Raw genomic sequence first — 20290 nt, 5'->3', positions numbered from 1 at the left:
TAGTCATTATCAACTAAATTCACCGTCATTATCATCGCTGCTACCATCATTACACTATCACTAGCTGTATCGTTATTGTCATGGGCGTGCGCATGGTTCTGCACCCCTTTCTCTATATTTCTTGGTCATCTACTTCTGGTCATGTTCGTATCTGTCTGCGCATCGATCAGCAGCCTTCTTCACGAATCTATTTCGCCCACGTGCAACGTATATTTACATCGGTTCTGGCCGCCGTAACCGAGTGCAAAATAAATAGCGATCCAGTGACGCACTCTGTAGGACCTTAGCGCCACTTAGTAGAAACGACAATAGCAAGCTTTAAAATAGAAGGACCCTATCGCTTAGCGGATTTGGGCATTTGCGGGGCGCGAACGTGCACGCACGGAATTCTGCATTGAAAGGAAGGGGTGGCGTTCATTTCTGTGCATGTGCACTCGTACCACGATATTCCCATATCCCCCTAACCGATAACGCTCCCATTCTAAACCTCGCTAATTAATATGAGTGCTGAAGCTGTGCCGAGATTGCCATTAACTGGCGCCAGCTGTAGGCTTAAAAAAGAAAAGTTTCGCTATGGATGAAGAAATAAAATGACGCGATGACGCGCTCCTCGCAAAAGTCTGCCTTCGGTCCCCGGCTTTTCGGGGGTAAAGGTGACAAATAAATAGCTCTAGGAACGCGACATCGCGGGTCATCAGCCGCCAGTATCGTCAAAAACACCTACGTGGCCATAAACCAGCACAATTTTGGCCCTGGTCCGACAAAATAAAGGTATAGGGCAGACTTGGCGCCCGCCTTTAGATGACTATAGGGAGGCGGGGGGCGGCCGCCGCTCTTGCCCCCTGTGCTCACGCGTATAGTTATTGTCATCGCAACTATCATCCTTACGCTAGACAAGAATTACGATTGATTTCTCTCTCACGAGCCCGGCTTGGAGTAGTGGTTAGCGCTTCTCGGCTGGGAATCGTAGGAATAGTGGTTGGATTCCCGGTAGAGAAAGATATTTTCTTTATAATTTCATTCGACAGATACTCCCGTCGAACGGACACGAACGTCACCAGGAGCATAGAAAAGCTTTTGCCTGAATAATGAACCAGAAGCGCACTGTGTGCCCCGTCCTGACCGGTGCATTCCTTAGGATCCAAGTTTAATGCTATGTTGATAATGCCCGGTTGATATCAATGTCACCTATTGTGTCACCAGAAACTACAACGGTAACTGGCGGGAGGTAGCTATTTGTCATCAGAGACGAACATAGACTGAACTTGTTCACAGCGTCGCTGATGACGTCAGTAGAGAGATTTGGTATACCGTGATCCGCGATCCGCTACCGTGACCCTCTACCGCGCGCTCTCCCTCGGGACCGGCCGTGGCGTAGTGGAACGTACGGTAGCGGATCGCGGTACACTAAAGCTATCTAGAATCTATACCGAAACAAACGCATGAAGCAGCATCATGAGGTAAAATAGAAGGTCAAATTTTCGGGTTTTGTTCTTTATTAAGAGATTGTTTATGTGAATTCCTAAAGAAACTTATCCTTGGACGTTTGCAACTGAAGATTATTTCTCTGCCTTCGATAGCGTTCCTGCTACTACCTTAGGCATTACATACCACAGAGTCGCTCTGCAAAAACTTTGTGTTCTTAAATCAGAGGAGTGTGCCTTGCCTGTCGGCTAGTTGCTCCGTGACGAGAACGTTCGCCTGCACGCACAGATGTAGTGCGGCCTCGCTCTGTCCACTGGTAGCAAGCAGCAGGACAGCTTGGTCGTGTTTGCCGATTGCCGCCAGTCTGTCGGCCGTGGTGCGAACCAGGGCTGGGTCGGCGTTGGGTCCGAGCTCCTGGGCGGCCTGCTGCAATGCCCCCAGGTCTCCAGCCTGCAAAGTGTTACCGAGATACGCGCTGATCGGCTGTTCCCGGTCACAGTGCTTGCACGATCCCCCCCCCCCCCCCCCAAAAGGGAGAAAAATAAAAATGCCCCACAGGGGGCTCTGTTACTCGACTAGCCCGCCAAGGGACACTGACAACCACTGTGCCCATTCTTTTTCTTCGTAAAAATCGACTATGTCGCTCTATAGACAAGCGTCAGCCAGTGACGTCAGTGGAGATGCGGCGGCGCTAGCGACAGCAGTGACTTTCGGAGTGTAGGTAAAAGCCCGAGCCGTCTGCATTAATGTGCGGCGCTTGCTGTGTTTTCGAACATAATTCCCGATATTCCTGCCAAGTGTGGTGAGGTTGGTTGCGCCAAGTGACACAAAAAAGAAAATGTCACCTGTTTTCAAATGTTACTTGCCGGATAAAGATGAGAGCGAAGGGCAGAGGCGTTGAGCGCGACAAGTAGACGCTTCGGCGACGGATTACCTTCGCGCCTAACGTGCGTTCCGCTTAACCCTTGTTCAGAGCTAATTCATACTTAGGAACTATAAAACTTTCAAAAGTGTCTTTAGTAAATTTCTATATTTTCGTACATCATCAATTTCCGCAAACGTGTATTTTGATAAGAGTACAAGAAGCGGCTCTGTGGAGTCCACGTTCCTTTTTCCGTGGAGCAACCCGCGCAGAAATCTTTACAGCTGTCACGAATGAGGTAGATTCGCACAAAAAGTTGCGCCCTTTGCTGGAGGTGGAAAGGGAAGGAATCTACGTGCACCCTCCTTACCCAGTATGATGGATGAAAATGCACAGCACCTGTCAAAACATTGCTCAAAGGTTAGGTGGAGGAGGTGCTCCTCAATGATAAGCGCCTGTTCAGCGAACCAGGCTGACCTAAAAAGGACAGACTACGGTTCTTTATAATTAGACTTTGGCACAAGCGTTGAGACGAATGTTGTAATTTATTTTTGCATCACGCAGACAGCGTGATTAGTTAATAATGCGAAAGCGAAGTCTCATTGGTATGTAAATGCGGCGTCCTCGGAAAGTGGCCTTATTAAGCTACTTGCCGCAATCAGTTAAAGCAAATACCTGGAGTAAATTAAAATTCAGTTAAACATAAATGAGTTAATGCCTGTCACGGCTGTCAGGTGGCACACCTCTTGGCAGGTGCTATGACAATTGGCAGGTTACGCAGTCGAGCAATGGCTGGTCTGTAGGCTGTGCGACGTTACAAGACCACGAGACATGGACAAGTTGGCAGGAGCTCTGCAGGTGGCAGCTATATAGCCGAGCGCTGATTGATGGCGAGGTATGTGACATCACGAAATCATGTAAGAAGGCTAGATTTGCAAGTGCTTACAACAGTGGCGGTAGGTCGAATCTGAAGCTTTCTATAAGTCATAAAATATAAAAGTACAGAAGTGACATCGGTCACATCGGGCTGCAATGAAATAAACATAAAGCGGCAGCATTATTCCAATGCTATCACAATCCGCTCTTAATGCGACTTAAGCAAGCCCTAATTTCTTTACGCATTTTCTAAGTTTGACTTTTTTCGTTCTTTATTTTACTGAGAGCAAAAGCAAGGCGCTCGTGTGCTGCGCGATGTCAGTGCACGTTAAAGGACCCCAGATGGTCGAACTTTCCAGAGCCCTCCACAACGGCCTCACTCATAGCCTGAGTCGCGTTGGGACGTTAGGACTTTAAAAACCATAAACCAAACCTATTTTAAAGAGAGCACCATTTCCCCACTTCGTAGCTCTGCAGTCTCTTCATTTCGTTACGATGTTTACCATCGTTCATGATTTGCCCTAAACAACGTCTCAAACACTGCAGCGCTCGCCAACGATGCTTGCTTCAAAGCTGCATGATAATTTAGTCTCCTTCCCGAAGATTGGCGACTGTATAAAATTCGAATAGATACCATTTCCAAGGCAGGCTTGTGATGGGCTGTCAACACGATGTCGAATGTCAGTTTTGTTTTTTGTTTCTTTCGCGTGTCGTGCAGCTTCTTCTGATGCTGCGCTTAAAAGGTATGACAGGTGCTTATATGTAGAAAATTTGTCCGCACTGAAGAGACGTAGACGCAGGCGCAGGAACAAGCAAGACAGGACTGGTGCTATACACTTCCAAGTTTAATTTGTTCCAAAACTTTTCGCACTTAAATTTTTTCCTGCTAATTTTTGTTCCTACGCCTGAGTCTTTTGAAGCGATAACTTCACTACGCCATCTTTTCGAGCCGTCGGCGTCACGGACGTTTTCACCTTCAAGTAACCTTGAGAGATACTGCGCCTTTCATTTCTTATGAACCAGTTTACAATGTAAATGAAACCTTCACTACGCTAGGTATAGCAGGTCTTCGTGTGACGCCTAATTTTCCCTTCAAGTGGCTTTGACCTAATTAAGTGCGGGTGTTCATGATTTTGTAGTGTTCACCCATATGTACACTGCGCCTTCCTTTCCCAAAAGCCTGACTTAAACCGAGAGGCAGCCCTGGGTTGTGCGATGTCCGCGCACGTTAAAGGCCCTGAGGTTGGCAGATTACTCCGTAGCCCTCCATTACGAGACCTCTTTCTTTCTGCTTCCACTCCCATCTTCCCTCTCCCAAGTTTGGTGCAAACTGCGCCTTTCCTTTCTTATAAACCAATGTATAACATAAATAAAAAATATGAAAACAAGATCTTGACTTGGTGTAGGTGTCCATAATTCCGTGGAGCTCACTCAAAAGTATAAGGCTCCTTCCTTCCCCAAAGCCTAATTTAAATAAAAATTATGATGAAACCGCGGATTAAAAAGCGGGTGTTAAAGAGGCTATCACTGCAACGCTCACAGTTTTCGCTCTAACACTGGGTTCAAGCCATGCTTAAAGCCCCACAATTTTTTTGTGCTGAGAACTTTCTGCACCATGTATCGGGCCCAATTTGCCCAAACCACCGTTTTTTCCGCGGTACCAAGAGCATCAAGCAAATGGCTCAGCTAACGTGTGATCTTACCTGGAGAGCCAGTTCAGCTGCCTTGGAAGCCCATCCTCCGTGCTGGTAGAGCGTAACCGCTTTCTCGAGACCATCCGGCCGCTGCTCGAAGTAGCGGGCTGCCTCGAGCGCCTCCTTGGGCGCTGCCTGCAAGGCGAGGCTGTAGAGCTGGTCGTCCATTTCGTTCTCCTTGCAGACTCTGACCGCGTTGCCGAATGCGCGGGCCCTTGCGAAAAAGTGAACCGCCTGCAGCACGTTGTCTTGGTTCTCCAGATACCTCGCCAGATGAAAGCAAGCCGCCCTGTCTTCCGTTTCATTTGCGATTTCACATGCCTTATCTACATTACCGAAGTAACAGTGCACGCGCAAGAGTGACAAGTAGTCACGCGCGGCTTCGTAAAACTGCAAAGCCGCCTCCATCTCCCCGACGCTTTCCATGTACTGGGCCCACCATTTGAGCATGTCTGGGCTGCCGCTGCTGCGAACGTATTGTTCCAATGCTTGTGGGTCGTCGAAAAGCATACGAGGCACATCAAACAGGTGGGTTTCAGCTTTTTCGTACATAGCTACTGCCTTCTCGAGATCACCCGAAGCTTCCAAGTGCTTTGCATAGTTGTGATATGTGGCCCGCAGTCTTATTCTGTCGTGTGCTCGAGCGACATCGATGGCTCGCTCCCACTGCCCTGAATCCTCTAGAAGCCTGACTAACAAGTCGTACCTACCGCAGCTTTCGAGTAGCTCTTGCGCCTCTTGAACCATTCCCAACTGGAGAGCCAAGATGGCTGTTTGGGCTTCCAGCTCGGGCTCGGTTTCAACGGCTCGCCTCAAAGACCACGCCCCACGTGCATGTGCCATCTTGCCAAGACAAATCTTGGCCACGTCGAGGCGCTTAGTTTTTACACACATCCTCGCCATGTTCGCCCATATAGTCTCGTTTTTTATAGCTTTTATAGCCTTGAAAGCTTCGTCCATGTCCCGCAGCGTCATGAAAAAGCTGAACGTCATAATAGCATCGCGGACGTTGTCGTCGCAGTCTTGAAGGCCAACAAAATTTCGCATAGGAAGCCGGAAGACAAGCTTCGAACCGGGAACTTTCTCAGCCTCGCATGAGTCGCTGCTGATCTCATCAGTGTGCTTGGCTAGCAAGTAAAAGAAGGGAACCTGGACGCCCATCAGTCGAAATCTGTCGTCGAGAGAGAAAACGTCTTGTTCCAAAATGCCATGTTCTGTTGTCACAAAAAGCGACACTACTACAACGTTTGGTTCTTGCTTGTCCGAGGCGCCGACTTTGGCACAGCCGTCTAAATTATGCCGAGCCTCGCAAACAAGGAGTCTGGGGTCAGTCTCGTCCCAGTAATGAGAAACCGGAGCTCGACTACGGACCGTGCCTTTGGCTGGTACGTCACCGACAGCTTTCCCTGTTCTGCTCTGACCGGTCTCGAAGTCATACTGGAACAGCGAGTCGTCTTCTATGTTCCACACGTAAATAGCGGAGCCTTCTCGACGAGTGCAGCGATGACGCGTGCTGTCCTCTGCTACGAGGATGCTAACCTTGTTTCCGGCGTAGTTGCACTTAATGCTGGAGATTCTGTAGGCTACTTCGCCCGCCTTGACGACAACAGGTGTCTTGAGTTCCGCGTGAAGTTTGGCTTCTCGCCTGCTCAAGTCCCAGACGCGAACCCGACCATTTGACAAGCCAAGAGCCAGGAAGATACCCGATATATCAAGGCAGACTGCACTTGCCTCGTCCTCGGAAACAGGAATCGCTTGCTTAAGGATTCCTTGAAATGTTTTGGCATTCAGCTTGCCATTTTCTACGAGGTAAACACTGGCTTCGTGGAGACCAATTAGCGCTGACGCGGTGTTCATAGCCCCCAGGAACTTTGCCGATTTACTGCCTGGCGACGTCTCATAGAAGAACAAGCGCTTCCCGTTAGACACGGCAGTATGTTGCCTACTTATAAACAAAGACCTCACTGGTATTTCGGTTTGCAGGACAATTTGGTTGCCGCTGGAAACACCGTCTATGAATACTTGCTTGGCTCCCGTCTGGAGCGCAAGACAACCTTCACGGAAGTTGAAGCAGGCTTCTTGTTCTACCAGAAGGAACATGTCATCACTTGTCAGGGTGCCAACAATTCGGTGAGTCTCGGACCAAGCCAGCTCTCGCACGGGGCTGCGTAGGCTGACAGCCAGCTGCGACCGCCAGTACGCGCCGCCCTCTTCATTCTCTGTCAGCGTCCACACGACGATTCTCCCGCGAGCAGTACCTACGATCAACGTTTTACCGGCTTCATCCGCAGCTATGCATGAGATTGCCTCACCATAGTCCGCATCGGGTAGCGACAGTACCGTGGTCTCTCCGGTCTGGAAGCTCAGCAAGCGAACACTGGATTCACCAGCTGCAATGGCGATAACTCCTTCTTGGGCCGCAGCCCACGTGACAGCCATGTCTGCACCATGGCCGCTAACCTTGAAACGGCTCAGCTCCGAGAGCGAACCATCGTCCCCAATAGCAAACTGCGCCAGAGTTAGCGTGTCGGTTACGACTACTAGCGTGTCTCTGTAGGCATCGTGCAAAAGACGCGCTACGCCAGCGTCCATCTGGTATACATCGCCACAGCTTCCGTTCTCACTGACGAAGTATATGACCCCAGTCGTAGAGCCCACATAGAAGTCGTTGAGCGCTGCGTCCTCGTCGGTCAGAGCAGGAGGTCCCCCCTTCCAGTCGGACGACGACAGCGCTTCGCCGCCGTCGAATGCAGGAGAACTGGAAGAACAAGATTGGCACAGTTACACGCAGCTCGCATCTTACCTCATTGCTTTGGCAGTCTATTTCTCGTTGCTTGCAATTCAGCTCATCATCGAGCAGCACTGGATATATATAGCTTACTGCGTGAACTTCAGCATTGCCGCACCAAACTTACAGCTATCTCAGCCTGTTCTTCCCTTTTCTTTTCTCCAGTGCCATGGCAATTTTATCCAAAATATATAATTTTTTCTTAACGATCCATTAGACAGATTTTTTTTTTTTTGCTTTTATGGATTTACGTCTTAAAAGAAACGATATATGTCAATGCGGTCTGCGCAGCGCAGCTGGACTGTACAGGAAGGCCGACATCATGCACGTGATATTGCTCGACTAAAATTAACAAATAAAACTTTCATGCTTATTAAGGCGCAAGAGTATAGTACAAATTGAATGCCGTTAACGTTGAATACAAACTCAGTTTTTTCAATTTTTTTGAATCGGCAATTTTATTCGAGGTATCTAGTGTCAAAAGTACGCTTTTGTCGGCTTCTCGAAATGGCTTTCCCGCATTTCACATTTACAAATTGGCGCCGCTTCTATTTTGAATGGGGCAACAACAAGCTCAGTTTGCGTATATTATACGTAGAACTAGACGTGATTTCCGCGATGATGCCACGCGCAACAACGACATTTTGTGGATAAGCAATCGGAAAAAGTACACTCAGTGACTTTACAAAAACGAATATTTGACCCCCATTATTTCGAAGAACTATCCCGATTTAATTTTTTTTTTAAAGCTGGGCTCGTCTTCAGTGTTGAAAGCCTTCAATTCGGCAAAATAATCTAGATATTTGAGAAAAAAAAAGAATTTTATCTGTGAATTTAAATTAATCACCATTTTTGTTGAGCGCTATCAAGTACATACATAAAGTCTGGCACAAGTACCTCGCCGGTATCACTCAGCAAGCGCACTTCTGCCCGCCTCCGACTCCATACGCATCAGCAACCCGCACTCACGTTCGAACGACACGAAACACAACTGCCCCGAGCCAGCTCCGCACGGCCGCTGGCGCGACATGGGCGCTACCTCTTCACCACGACACACGTTGTGCTCAGCGAATCGGCGAGGATCGTGCAGTTTTACATCATGGCTCACCGAACGACACTGCCTGGGCTCTGGTGTGACTTCTCTACCCCAAGTATGAAAAAGAACAGAACAAGGGTGAATGGGGTACGCCTCAGTTCGCAGATGAGCCAACGTTTCGACAAGTGGACTTGTCTTCGTCTGGGCCAGACAAGTCCACTTGTCGAAACGTTGGCTCATCTGCGAACTGAGGCGTACCCCATTCACCCTTGTTCAGTTCTTCTTCACACTGTGCAAACCATCTTCTCCCTTTCGTTCTACCTGGATCCTCTACCCCAAGGGCATGCGATCGTGCCAGGCGGTCGTGCGAACCTTCCCTCACCCGTCATACCAAATGCAATCCTTACCTCATTACTTGCTCTCTCCAGGAAGCAATGAGAAGGGACGTTTATCTATATTTCGGACGATTGACTAACATGTCCCGTCACCGTCTAGAGAGGGCGGTATGTATCATGAGCGGGTAATGTAAATGAGACATACCGGTAGACTCTGGGCCATAAAAGTATGCCAAAAAAACGTAATTCGTCAGCAACACAACACCAGTACATCCCTCTCTGTGCCTCCATGCCTATAAACAAACACTGCACTGCAGCTCTCGCTGTTCGGAGGAACACACTAAACAAATGCTAGTGATAATGCACACTGCCTCCAAACTATGCGGTATGGATCACAGAACCCGGCTATAGCTATTTCACTGAACGCCTACAAGGAAAAAAAAATAAAAAACCAACGCCGAGGCTTCGCCGAAGTGCGCACTCTGATGATATTTCCAGGACGGCATTTCCAGGACGGCAAGGCACATTCTGAGCACGTCCTCACATTTAGTAGCTCCTCCCACATCCAAATCGAAAGTGGGGTCTTGTTCAACGCATGGGCACTCACGGCTCCTCGTTCACGCGAAGGGCTGTGAAGAACTTCCAGCTTAAAATAAGATGTAAACCCACACCTGGACACGGCATTCGTCCCTGGGGTAAATCTATATGTATCTTTCTCTCTCTGCATAATTCATATACTACATGTCCGTCCCTGCTTCTATGAACGCTAACAAACTCGCAAATATTGGCCTAAAAGTCCCCCAACCATCATCCCCTGGAGTGGTTATTCTGGAGCATATATGTTCCGTTGTCTTCCCATAGCCGTATATGTGCGCTAGCCGCAATGCCCGAATCCAGTATCCTTCTTGCCACCTGAGATATCAATCAGATCATCGCGGACGTGCCAGTGATGACACTTAGAGACACTGGAGGCGCTTACCATTAACACCTAGAGCTGTAGTAGTTCTTCAAATAAACTTGGCCAGGCAGACAGTGGCTTTCCATAGCGGCAGCTGTTAGAGGGGGTTTCCGCTGTTGCCCAACAAAATGACCCCGCTGCAGCGTTTTGACCAATCGCTGTCCGCAAGAATTTCTGCTGGCTTTTCTCTTAGGTCGCGTTGCGTTGCTGTGGAAGTACTGGTGGGGACGTAAGTGAACGGAGCACGCTTTTGCGTTACAAGTGCAATCAAGCGTTCCCTATCGGAAAGGAAGGAAGACTTTTTGTCCCCCAGAAGGCACACTAGCGTCTACAAACAGCATGCATACACTGTATGTGGACATGTTAGTGAAGCAACCCGTGAAAAATATTCGAAGGCAAGAACGTGCTCCCTTTACTTTTGCCCGCTACTGTACATTTGGCTCGTTCACTTTCCGTAAGCACGATCACTGACGCACTTGAAACCTCAAGAAGGTCACATAGAAATCGGAAGGGAGGGGGGGGGGGGGGGGTCACAGGATGGTTAGTCCTGTATAATTCGACATCCACTGACAGCGGCGGAGGTATTTCTGTTTTCATGGTAAACTTGGATACAGCATATGAGAGTGGTATACATATATTCCTAATCACGAGTACCTGTTTTAGCTTTTCACTACTACTACCACAACAACACGAAACCCTGGTAATGGGCTTTGAACAGCTGACTCTGGAATATGTAATACGCATCTGCCCCTAAACTACGACTTAGCATTCCTCGGCTCTAGCCGTACCTTCCTCAGTGCTCGGTAAACCTTATTTCCCAAGCTAGCAGTGGTTCCCGTGACAAACAGCCTCCAGCTACGCCTATTACTACGGCTACCAATACACAGACGCGAAGCCTACAACGAGCGCTTAACAGCGGTACGTCGCAGGCAAACGGGGCAAATAGCGTGTTTTAGCTGCAGGAAGGACACAGAAGCGTGGTCGACATACGCGTTCGGCGAGCCAAGTAGTCGTCGGTCCCTGAAGGCGAGGTCGGCCAGCGAGTCCCTCAGCTCATGGTAGAAGGCGGTGGTGAAGGAGCGGCCCGCCTTCCAGCCGATGCAGGTCCCGACGGCGTCGATGGACACGAGGCGGGTGCCATTCCACAGGAGGCGGGCCACGGCACGCTTGTGCTGCGTTTGGGGCTCGTGCAGTGTCGCTCGACGGTCGTCCCACACGCACACCTCGCCGCTGTCCCAGCCCAGTGCCAGCAGTGGCGCCCACGGGTGCCATGAGAGGGCGCTAACCTGTGTGCATAAGTTGCAGTAGCCATTCGCACCGAGTTCATGCCCGCCAGAATCATTCAGCACCATAGCGGGTACGCTGTCAGTAAGTGCCTGCACCGGTTCATTGTTCTTTTGCTGTTTCTATGTTGTCAGAATAGTATATTCTATTAGATGATGGCACGAAACAGAAGTGGGCGTTTGACCTCCAAAATCATACCACCTCACCGCAGACTAGAGAAACTTTGGTGACCTCACTAAACGTCAACCTTATGTATTGAAGTTCAGGTTCCCTCAGGTGACCTCACTTCACTTTTCCAGCGGCCACTCGAGCAACTGCTGGAAACGTGACCTCCCTCAGTCTCACTATCTTACCTCAAACTCAAATTGTGATCTTGAGGTCAGATGCTCGAACTCAAAGAAAAAGAAAGAAAAGAAAATTGAAAGAAACAGCACTAGCAAGAGCGCAAAAAAAAACACAGATACAAAAAGACATAGGTGGACACACCAAGCGCTCACTTCAACTCCCAGTCTTCATGCCGAACTCTGCGGTAAACTGCCAAAAATATGGTTTCTCCTGTCCCCTTTGAGGTCGGTCTCATACAAGGCCCAGCCTCGACGGGGTAGCGCAGTGTTTAAGGCGCCCGACTACTGCGCCCAAGTATGCGGTATCGAATCCCCGTCTTGGCGGCCGCTTTTCGGTGGAGGCGAAAAGCAAGGCGCCCGTGTGCTGTGCGATGTCAGTGCACGTTAAGGAGCCCCATGCGGTCGAAATTTCCGGAGCCCTCCACTACGGCGCCTCTTGTAGCCTGAGTCGCTTTTGGGCGTTAAACTCCATAAACCAAACCAAACCTTCATTCAAGGCCCACATAGGTCCCACATTACTACGCATGTGCTCATGATTGGTTACAAAGACTGCCCACTATCTGGACCACTAGAATGAAATTTTGATTACACGCAAACGAGCCAGTTCTTACTGCATACTGCAGAGACGCAGGCTATATGTTGACCTTTGAGATGATGGCAACGATGACGATAAGCGCGTCTTGTTGACCCCGAAAAGAAACGAAATTATGGTTGCAAAGTTTATTTTAAAATAACTGTACTAGCACATTTTCCAGCGACTGCAGACAGTAATTAAGAGTGAAAACAGGAACACCTTCAGAAAAAAATTGAAAAAGGGATACTCTTGATGTTGCAGGGCTCGAACAGGTCTGCCAACTGCCTGCCCGTTTCTGCTACTTAATTTCCCTAAATGCAGCGATGGTGGTGACTTCAAAGTTCTGAGAGTTCTCCGATATAACTCTGTGATCCCATGGCGCATTGCATGAATGAGCTAGATTATACATCATCAAAAACCTATGCCTTGTTCACAAAACATAGGTCAGAACCGTTAGGCCAAAGTGTGAAACATGAACCGCTTTCCTTGTTAGGATAATGATCTCGCCCGTTGAAATTCACCCGAGGAATTTGTCCGAGTTCCACCCGGGCGCAGAAAAAAAAATCGACAGTTTAAATACCTGTACACACGAACAGAATTCTGGATGCCATTTCGCCAACCGGTGAGGATACGTGATTCCTCGAAGCATTCATTTGCATTTGTTCAAAACTCCACTAATGAATCATATGCCGGTGCATTTGAAGCTGTTTAAGGCACGCACACCGAGTGTGCATTCTGCGAGGCCGTTCACGCCGTTACTATAGTATGATTATAGCACATACACATAAGAACTACCAGGACAGAAGAACGGAGGCAAATATGCGACTCGAAGGAACCGCTCTCCCCGCTGTGAATGTGCTCTGCCCATCGGTGTGATTTTGCTCATGGGGTGCGCTGCAGAACTATTGTCAATACACCTCAAAAGCAGTGGCATCCGTGTCAGCTAAGCTATGGGAAACTGCGCCGAAGTTATGCAGTATTTGGTGAAGAACAAAAAAACAAAAATCGAAATGGTCCTGCCGGTAGGTTGAGAAAGAGGTTGATTGGCCTTTTAGCAAAACCTGCGCGGGAGGTGACCTGTCCTAAGCTGGCCAGCATGCTATTGTAACTGACACCATAGCAGAAAATAAAAAAAGACAGGCAAATTTTACGAACGTACGAGCAGATGCACAAAGAATTAACAAACCAAAAAGACGTACAAGGGAAAAGAGAGCGGCAGACAAGAAAGCAGGCAGGAAAGAGGCTGTTTTCCTGCGTGCGTCTTTTTGGCTGGTCTCTTCGTGCAAATGCACCAGCCAGCCCAAAAACGTGTTCTACAGTACAAACAAATGTCGCACGCTAAACCAAAATAACACAGCTGTGCGCCAAGAACAAGGTTAGAAGGTTTGAAATATCGACTCAGTATTGCATTACTTATCGTTTCTTTTACATTCCGGCTCGCTTTTAGCAATAAATCATTTGGTTTCTAGTCAGCGCATATATTTGTACATCTCCTGCCCCATGGCGCTGTTAACATCCCTTCTATAACATGTACCAACCGGCCCATATTCGCAATCTTGTCATTTTTTTCTGCGCCTAAATAAGAGACCGCAGCTCAAATGGCCGCCGATAAACCAGACTCAGTTATCGAATCCTTTACCCTTTCTTTCCTCCGGAATTGCACCGTATCACTCGAATTAGGCAGATAAACAATGGGCTTTAGTGCAGCAAGCACTCTTTTCCTTTAAGCTTTAGTACAAGCCTCGAATAACGAGTCTGTGCTGTTGAAAAACCACTCCTTCCAAGAAGACTTGAGGTAAGTGTCCTCCTGTAGGCTATGGCTGAACGGACACTAAATGGTGTATTTATCTAGTGAAGCAGCACGGCACAACTCCAAGGAAAAAAAAAAGGGCAGACAGAACGCTATGTCTGTCCCTTTCTTCCCTTGGCCTTGTGCTGTTGCGCTGCTCCACTAGGTAAATATGACAGACCAACTTGCCCAACAGTTCATGATGTACAACTAAACGGTGGAGCGGCAAAAGCTGGGCTGCGGCATCCGGTCGTACAAACGGTAGTATCTGAACACCAAGCGCCACCGCGTGCGCACCGCTGTGGAACGTTCTACCTCCGCGTCAGACATGATGCTCTGTGGAAAGTCGCGCGAGCTGCAAAAAGCCTGGACCTTAAAATTTTTACCTCACTGAATTACAACCTCTGTCAACCAAATTCTAGCGTGAGCTTGGGGTCAGATTTCCTAACCTCACGCAAAATATTTAGAGCAGTCGCCGACCTCGCCTCGGCCGGACTTCTCTCATGAGGTCGAAGCCTGATGACGTTGCCCATCTGATAACTGGCTATATTCACGAAATCGACGCCACACTACGGCGGCGCTGCGAATTAGCCTAAGAACCATCGTGAAGGGCCGTTCCGTTTGCTGCGCTGGGAGAGTGATCCATCGGCACACTAAGACGTGGTTGTCAGAGTTGTTGTCAAATGACATGCGAAAAAATTTTGTCAGAGTTTTTGTCAAATGACATGTGAAAAAATGTTTCACTCATAAAAACTTCCCGTTGAAAACTACGTTTGTCCGGAATGAGAGTATGACGAGATTGACGACAGTAAGTTAGAGAGCTGAACACAAAGGGGCGCTTGCATGGCCATGACAGTAGAGTTCTTATAAGGCACCAAGCCGCTATTTCGGAACAGATCATTTTTGTGGACCTATGTGAACACGAGCGGCTATTTGTAGACGCCTACACACGACTAACGGAAGCGCGAAGAGCTTTATGCACGAATCTCCGTGTAATGGCAAGAAAAATAAAAATGTTTTCTGTCTGGCGTGAGGCTCCGGGAAAAGAAGTGAAAATTCTAGCCTTTTTCAAAATACATGTTTCTACTACTGCTGCTACTAACACCAACACAATACTAATAATAGTACTACTACTATTACTCGAAGTGACGCAAGAACTATCTGTGTTCATTTTTTGCTAGACCATTACCTGGTGCATCACCATATTAAAAAAGGAAAAAGCTTTTTTTATGTGCGTGCGTGCGTGTGTGTGTGTGTGTGTGTGTGTGTGTGTGTGTGTGTGTGTGTGTGTGTGTGTGTGTGTGTGTGTGTGTGTGTGTGTGTGTGTGTGTGTGTGTGTGTGTGTGTGTGTGTGTGTGTGTGTGTGTGTGTGTGTGTGTGTGTGTGTGTGTGTGTGTGTGTGTGTGTGTGTGTGTGTGTGTGTGTGTGTGTGTGTGTGTGTGTGTGTGTGTGTGTGTGTGTGTGTGTGTGTGTGTGTGTGTGTGTGTGTGTGTGTGTGTGTGTGTGTGTGTGTGTGTGTGTGTGTGTGTGTGTGTGTGTGTGTGTGTGTGTGTGTGTGTGTGTGTGTGTGTGTGTGTGTGTGTGTGTGTGTGTGTGTGTGTGTGTGTGTGTGTGTGTGTGTGTGTGTGTGTGTTGACCACGCGCAAATATACTAGCATTTTTGCAGATATATGCAGGAATATCGTGCGCGTGATTATTGAGTTTTGCCACTAGCTGCCTTGAGATTTCAGCGACGCGGTACTGTAAAGAAAGCGCCTCGTGAGCACAAAGCTGCACTTCAAGTTTTACGTGGCTATACTGAACAGAACATAGAACTTTTGCGCCTTATTGTTACCTAAATGCGTCTGAAATGCATGCGAAAGCGTGCGGTACCGCCTTGTTGCAAAACAAAAAAAAACATATATACGAGTGAGGCATATTCCGTATACATGCATAGCTTTTTTTTTTTAATATAAAGCATAAACGTTACACCGGTCATTTTGAGTTGCGAATAACGAGAGCATTTACACCATTGTTCTTGCTTGTGAGACTCGCTCTGTACGATATGACGTATATTTCACTAAGGCATGATTAAAAAAATGCTTATTATATGCAAATAAGTTTGTTTGCATAAAAAAAGGCAGAAAAACAAGCGCGCGCCATTTTAGTATATAAAAGAGCGCAGAAAAGTTCTGTTCCCGCGAATTAAAAAAAAATTGTTCGAAAGCCAGACAACCCGTAACGCGTGGGATTTTTTTTTTTTTTTTTGACACTGACAGCTTCTATTTTAATAAATAATGCATGTGCTATGTGCATGGCATATTGCCGCGAAACGTTCAGAACTGTATTTGTTGTTTTTTAAACAGCCGCCGGCGTACGGCCTTATCACTCTGATTCTGGATCGCGTATCAATTCTGCATTCTTTGTTTGTTAATGCTCGATGTCGCGAGTCACCACCTTTATCAGTTTCGTTGTAGCGTAAGATGCACAGAGATCTGTCTCGAAGATTCCGGCCACTGGTGTGTCTTTCTACAATGTTCCAGCTTGCGCTGGTAGCTGTTTACGACGTTATCTAGATTGTTCTGAGCAGCCTTTAAATTGAGCGTTGACGAGTGTGACGGGCGTTCTTTGTTCGACGATCGACGAGCCCGTTTGTTGCTATCGCCGCCGCCGAGTTGCTTAGTTCTTTTGCGGGCGCAAGTCAGCCCAATAAAGAATTAATTTCAGTACCATCAAGCCTGTGTCTTCTTTTGGTGTCTACGGCCTTGTCACCACTACGTGACAATATGTTTGCCTGCCCCGTGTGATGTGTTTCATGTAAAGTTTTGTTCTGATATGCATGCAGGCGCACCGTTTGCTTATATTTTAGAATAAGCAATAAGTACTCCACTGCACGTTATGACGGTACGCTCTAATCATCTGATGTTGCTATTGACATTTTGTGTTGATTGCTTTTTTTTTAATACCGCCAGAAAATAATCTGCCTTTATTGATTTGCCTTTTACCGTTTCGACAGTAAAGAATACGCGCGGGCCGCATCGCCCTAGCTTCGTGCCACGATTTCCTCAGACATCTTTCGCTTTCTTACCTTTTTCTCCGTTTATTCCCCTCTGCATGTGTACGGAAGCCTACTGGGCATCGTGTCGTTAACTTCTTTTCTATGCCGTTCTTATGTTTCTTTGTCTCTCTTTCTCAGACATCTTTCTCATTTCGCAAGAGCCTTTCGCACGCCAGCGCTTGAAAATTTAACCAACTAGATTTAAGGCCCAGCGTATGCCTTCCACTTTGTCAGTTGTGGAAGACACACACACACACACACACACACACACACACACACACACACACACACACACACACACACACACACACACACACACACACACACACACACACACACACACACACACACACACACACACACACACACACACACACACACACACACACACACACACACACACACACACACACACACACACACACACACACTCTCTCTCTCTCTCTCTCTCTCTGCGCTGCTTTCCGCGCTCCACACAACTCAATTCGACACAAGACGTTAGAAACTTAGCAGGCATGCTGATCTGACGGTAGCTGGTCATAAGCAAGGAGGTTATAAAAAAATTGCTGGAGTGGAAGTCGTCAATGGTTTGGGGCGAAGCCTGCGGCGGCGATCTTGAGGGAGACAGGAAGCGACTTGCCACGTGCTGGGGAGCGCTGTTCGTCGGCGTTGCCAGTGTGTTTCAGGTATTTCAAAGATTCTTAAGTTGTGATGCAATGCTATGGGCCATCAGATGAGACATAGTGCATGTCTCCGAATCGATTTTAACCACCGGAATTTTTAATATCTCGACGATCAAGTACTAGGGCGTTATTAGCTCTACTTAGTGCAAAAGTCGCAGCTATACCTCAGTGTCAAATCTTTGAGTCAAACAGTAGCAGCGCTAGTATTACATAGTTGCGTAGCTTATGCCGGGTATAATAGTTGCATGCCTTAATTAAACATAGTTAATTAATTAACTACAATTAATATTAGGACGTTATGCGACATCATCGAGTCATATATCACTCGATAGCTGATGTTGACTGTTATTACACTGGGCTAATTCTAGGTCCTAATTAGTTACTGCTGATTAGTTAAATGTGAATAAAAATTAAAATTCATGTTATAGTTACAAGACGTAACATCGTTGGATAGTGTATGCCGAGTATAATTGCACTGGACTTGCTGCACGTCATAATTAATTACCACTAATTAGTTAATTGCGATCAAATACTGAAATTTACTCTATAATTTCAAGTCATTTGTCGTAGCGTAGCTTATATCGAGCACAGTTGTACTAAACTAATGTCATTTCACTACACTAAGGTTCTAACTTCTTATGATTTATAATTATGATTCAAATTGAATATCATGGTACAACGTGAGGTCATATACTGAAATGGTCTCGACGAATAGTATCCAAAATCAAACGCTAATCAACGCAAAAGCAATGCAAGGCATAACTAATACTCGTCTAACTCCGTTCAACCAATTTAGACGACCACACTATTTCCATTTTAGCAGCCCTAGTATGCAGATTCTTCAATCGGGATCGGGCCCATGACCTACGGATTAGGAGGTGAATGCCTTCGCCAAGGCCCACTGCAGCTGGAGTCAAAGCTCCCTCTAAAGCTTAAAATATACCTAGTTCTGGGCTAAAGTAAAAATAATATGCATGGCAATTCAGATTTGTTCCATTGGTTAATGCACTCAGTTGAGATGTAAAAGTATGCGAAATAAGAAAGGGTGCAACAAACCTTAATAACAATTGAATTCAGTATTTTCAAAATACAACAAGAGGAGAAACATAGCTTCGGATGCTTCACATAAAGAAACCGATACTGCTGTAAATAATAACATTGACCATCACACTGATACAGGCAACTTTATTCAGCTTGAAAGCAGCAGGTGCTATCAACTTCTGTGACCAAGCATTTGTGACCGCCGGCTAACTAAGAAACAAGCCGCAAAGTATCCAGGAGCAACAATTATTCTGGTAGGTTACAAAGTTACACAGCATCGCCAACAACATGAATACGAACGTCAAACTGTTTATATTTTGCAAACATAGAATTTACTGGTTAAAGATACTTATGATTCAACTAGCAAGTTGATGCAAAACTCGCAGTGAATAAATTATTAACATTCAAGGAGTGCTATTCTTCTGAAGTGTAAACAAGGCATGATCTCCTCGGAAACCATTATTCACAAATATTCCCATGGTTTGCAAGAAGCCGCAAACCGCGATGCGACTTCGCTACTACACGCATTCTTTTCTTAAACTATAAATAGTGGCAATAGTCACTGTTAATATCATAATCATGATGCTGCATACAGAAATTTCTTGGTTCTTAAATATAGTAAGCCTTAAAAGGGCAGACTTCAGTTTGTATTTTCTACTAAACATATTCCACTCTTTTGTTATTTAATGAATCCCGATTTTATGTATAGCTCTACTACACCTCTGCAAAGCTTGTAGACATGTTTGCCCACGGATAGTGTATGAGATGCTGATTCTATTGAAACAACATATTTTACTTTGACGACAGGCTCAGTACTTCTACCACTGGGTGCTCTGTTTCAATAAAAAAAATTGTCTGAATGATTTCAAAATCTGCTTGCATCCGATGCAGCCCATTCCCTGTTCGCTTCATTAACAATTACTTAATTGTTCCCTTTAAAGTAGAGGACTGCGGCTTACGTGCTATGCGTGCTATGAGTGCGAAATCAATTCTTCATTAATCTAACTAAATTTAGCATCACCCAAATTAGTCATCTTTTATCCAACCCAATCAAATCAATCCAACGTAATCACCCTTAACCAAACGTATTCCACCATAACCCCAGTTAATCCAAAGTAATCATCCATAATCTCGCGTAACTGCCATATTCCAGCCCCAATCATCCTATCTAATATTATCGCGCTTAATAAAGCGTTATACGCCCTAGTCACCCCTTGATGACTCTTAATATAACTTACTGAAATTTTATCCAAACTTATCCACATAATCCTGATTAATCTGCCGATAATCCAATTTTATCTTAACTTCATCCCAATTAACACGTTGTTCATGTGCACGACGTACGACGCCATTACCTCCGCAACGCCCCCCCCCCCCCCCCCCCTCAAGGTGGCGTTGCGGAGGCTTCATACGACGGGCGCGCCTTTTACTCCAGCAGTTTTTTTGCTTTTTTATAACCTCCTTGCTCATAACGCAGATATTAGAAAAAGGTGGGCAGCACAGCCAGCACCTAACAGTAATTGATACTTTGAGACTGCGAGCGTTGTCCACGGAGATGGACCAT

At 46.7% G+C, this 20290-nt stretch overlaps 1 protein-coding gene across 1 annotated transcript in view; it reads right to left on the bottom strand.

Moving 5' to 3' along the window:
- The window catches only part of rempA (intraflagellar transport protein rempA), a 56205-nt gene that overhangs the window by 6090 nt on the left and 29825 nt on the right, over positions 1-20290 (bottom strand). The window contains exons 2-4 of the mRNA XM_084609445.1: positions 10965-11260; positions 4867-7615; positions 1667-1875 (exon numbers count right to left, since the gene is read on the bottom strand). Of these exons, the coding sequence (XP_084465571.1) occupies positions 1667-1875; positions 4867-7615; positions 10965-11260 (3254 nt within the window). The remainder of the gene's footprint in view (positions 1-1666; positions 1876-4866; positions 7616-10964; positions 11261-20290) is intronic.

Source organism: Amblyomma maculatum, chromosome 7 (genome assembly GCF_055883805.1).
Source record: "Amblyomma maculatum isolate TAMU_Amacu chromosome 7, ASM5588380v1, whole genome shotgun sequence".
Classification (NCBI taxonomy): Eukaryota; Metazoa; Arthropoda; class Arachnida; order Ixodida; family Ixodidae; genus Amblyomma; species Amblyomma maculatum.
Note: the sequence above shows the minus strand (reverse complement) of the source record. Positions and strands in the feature narration are given on the sequence as shown.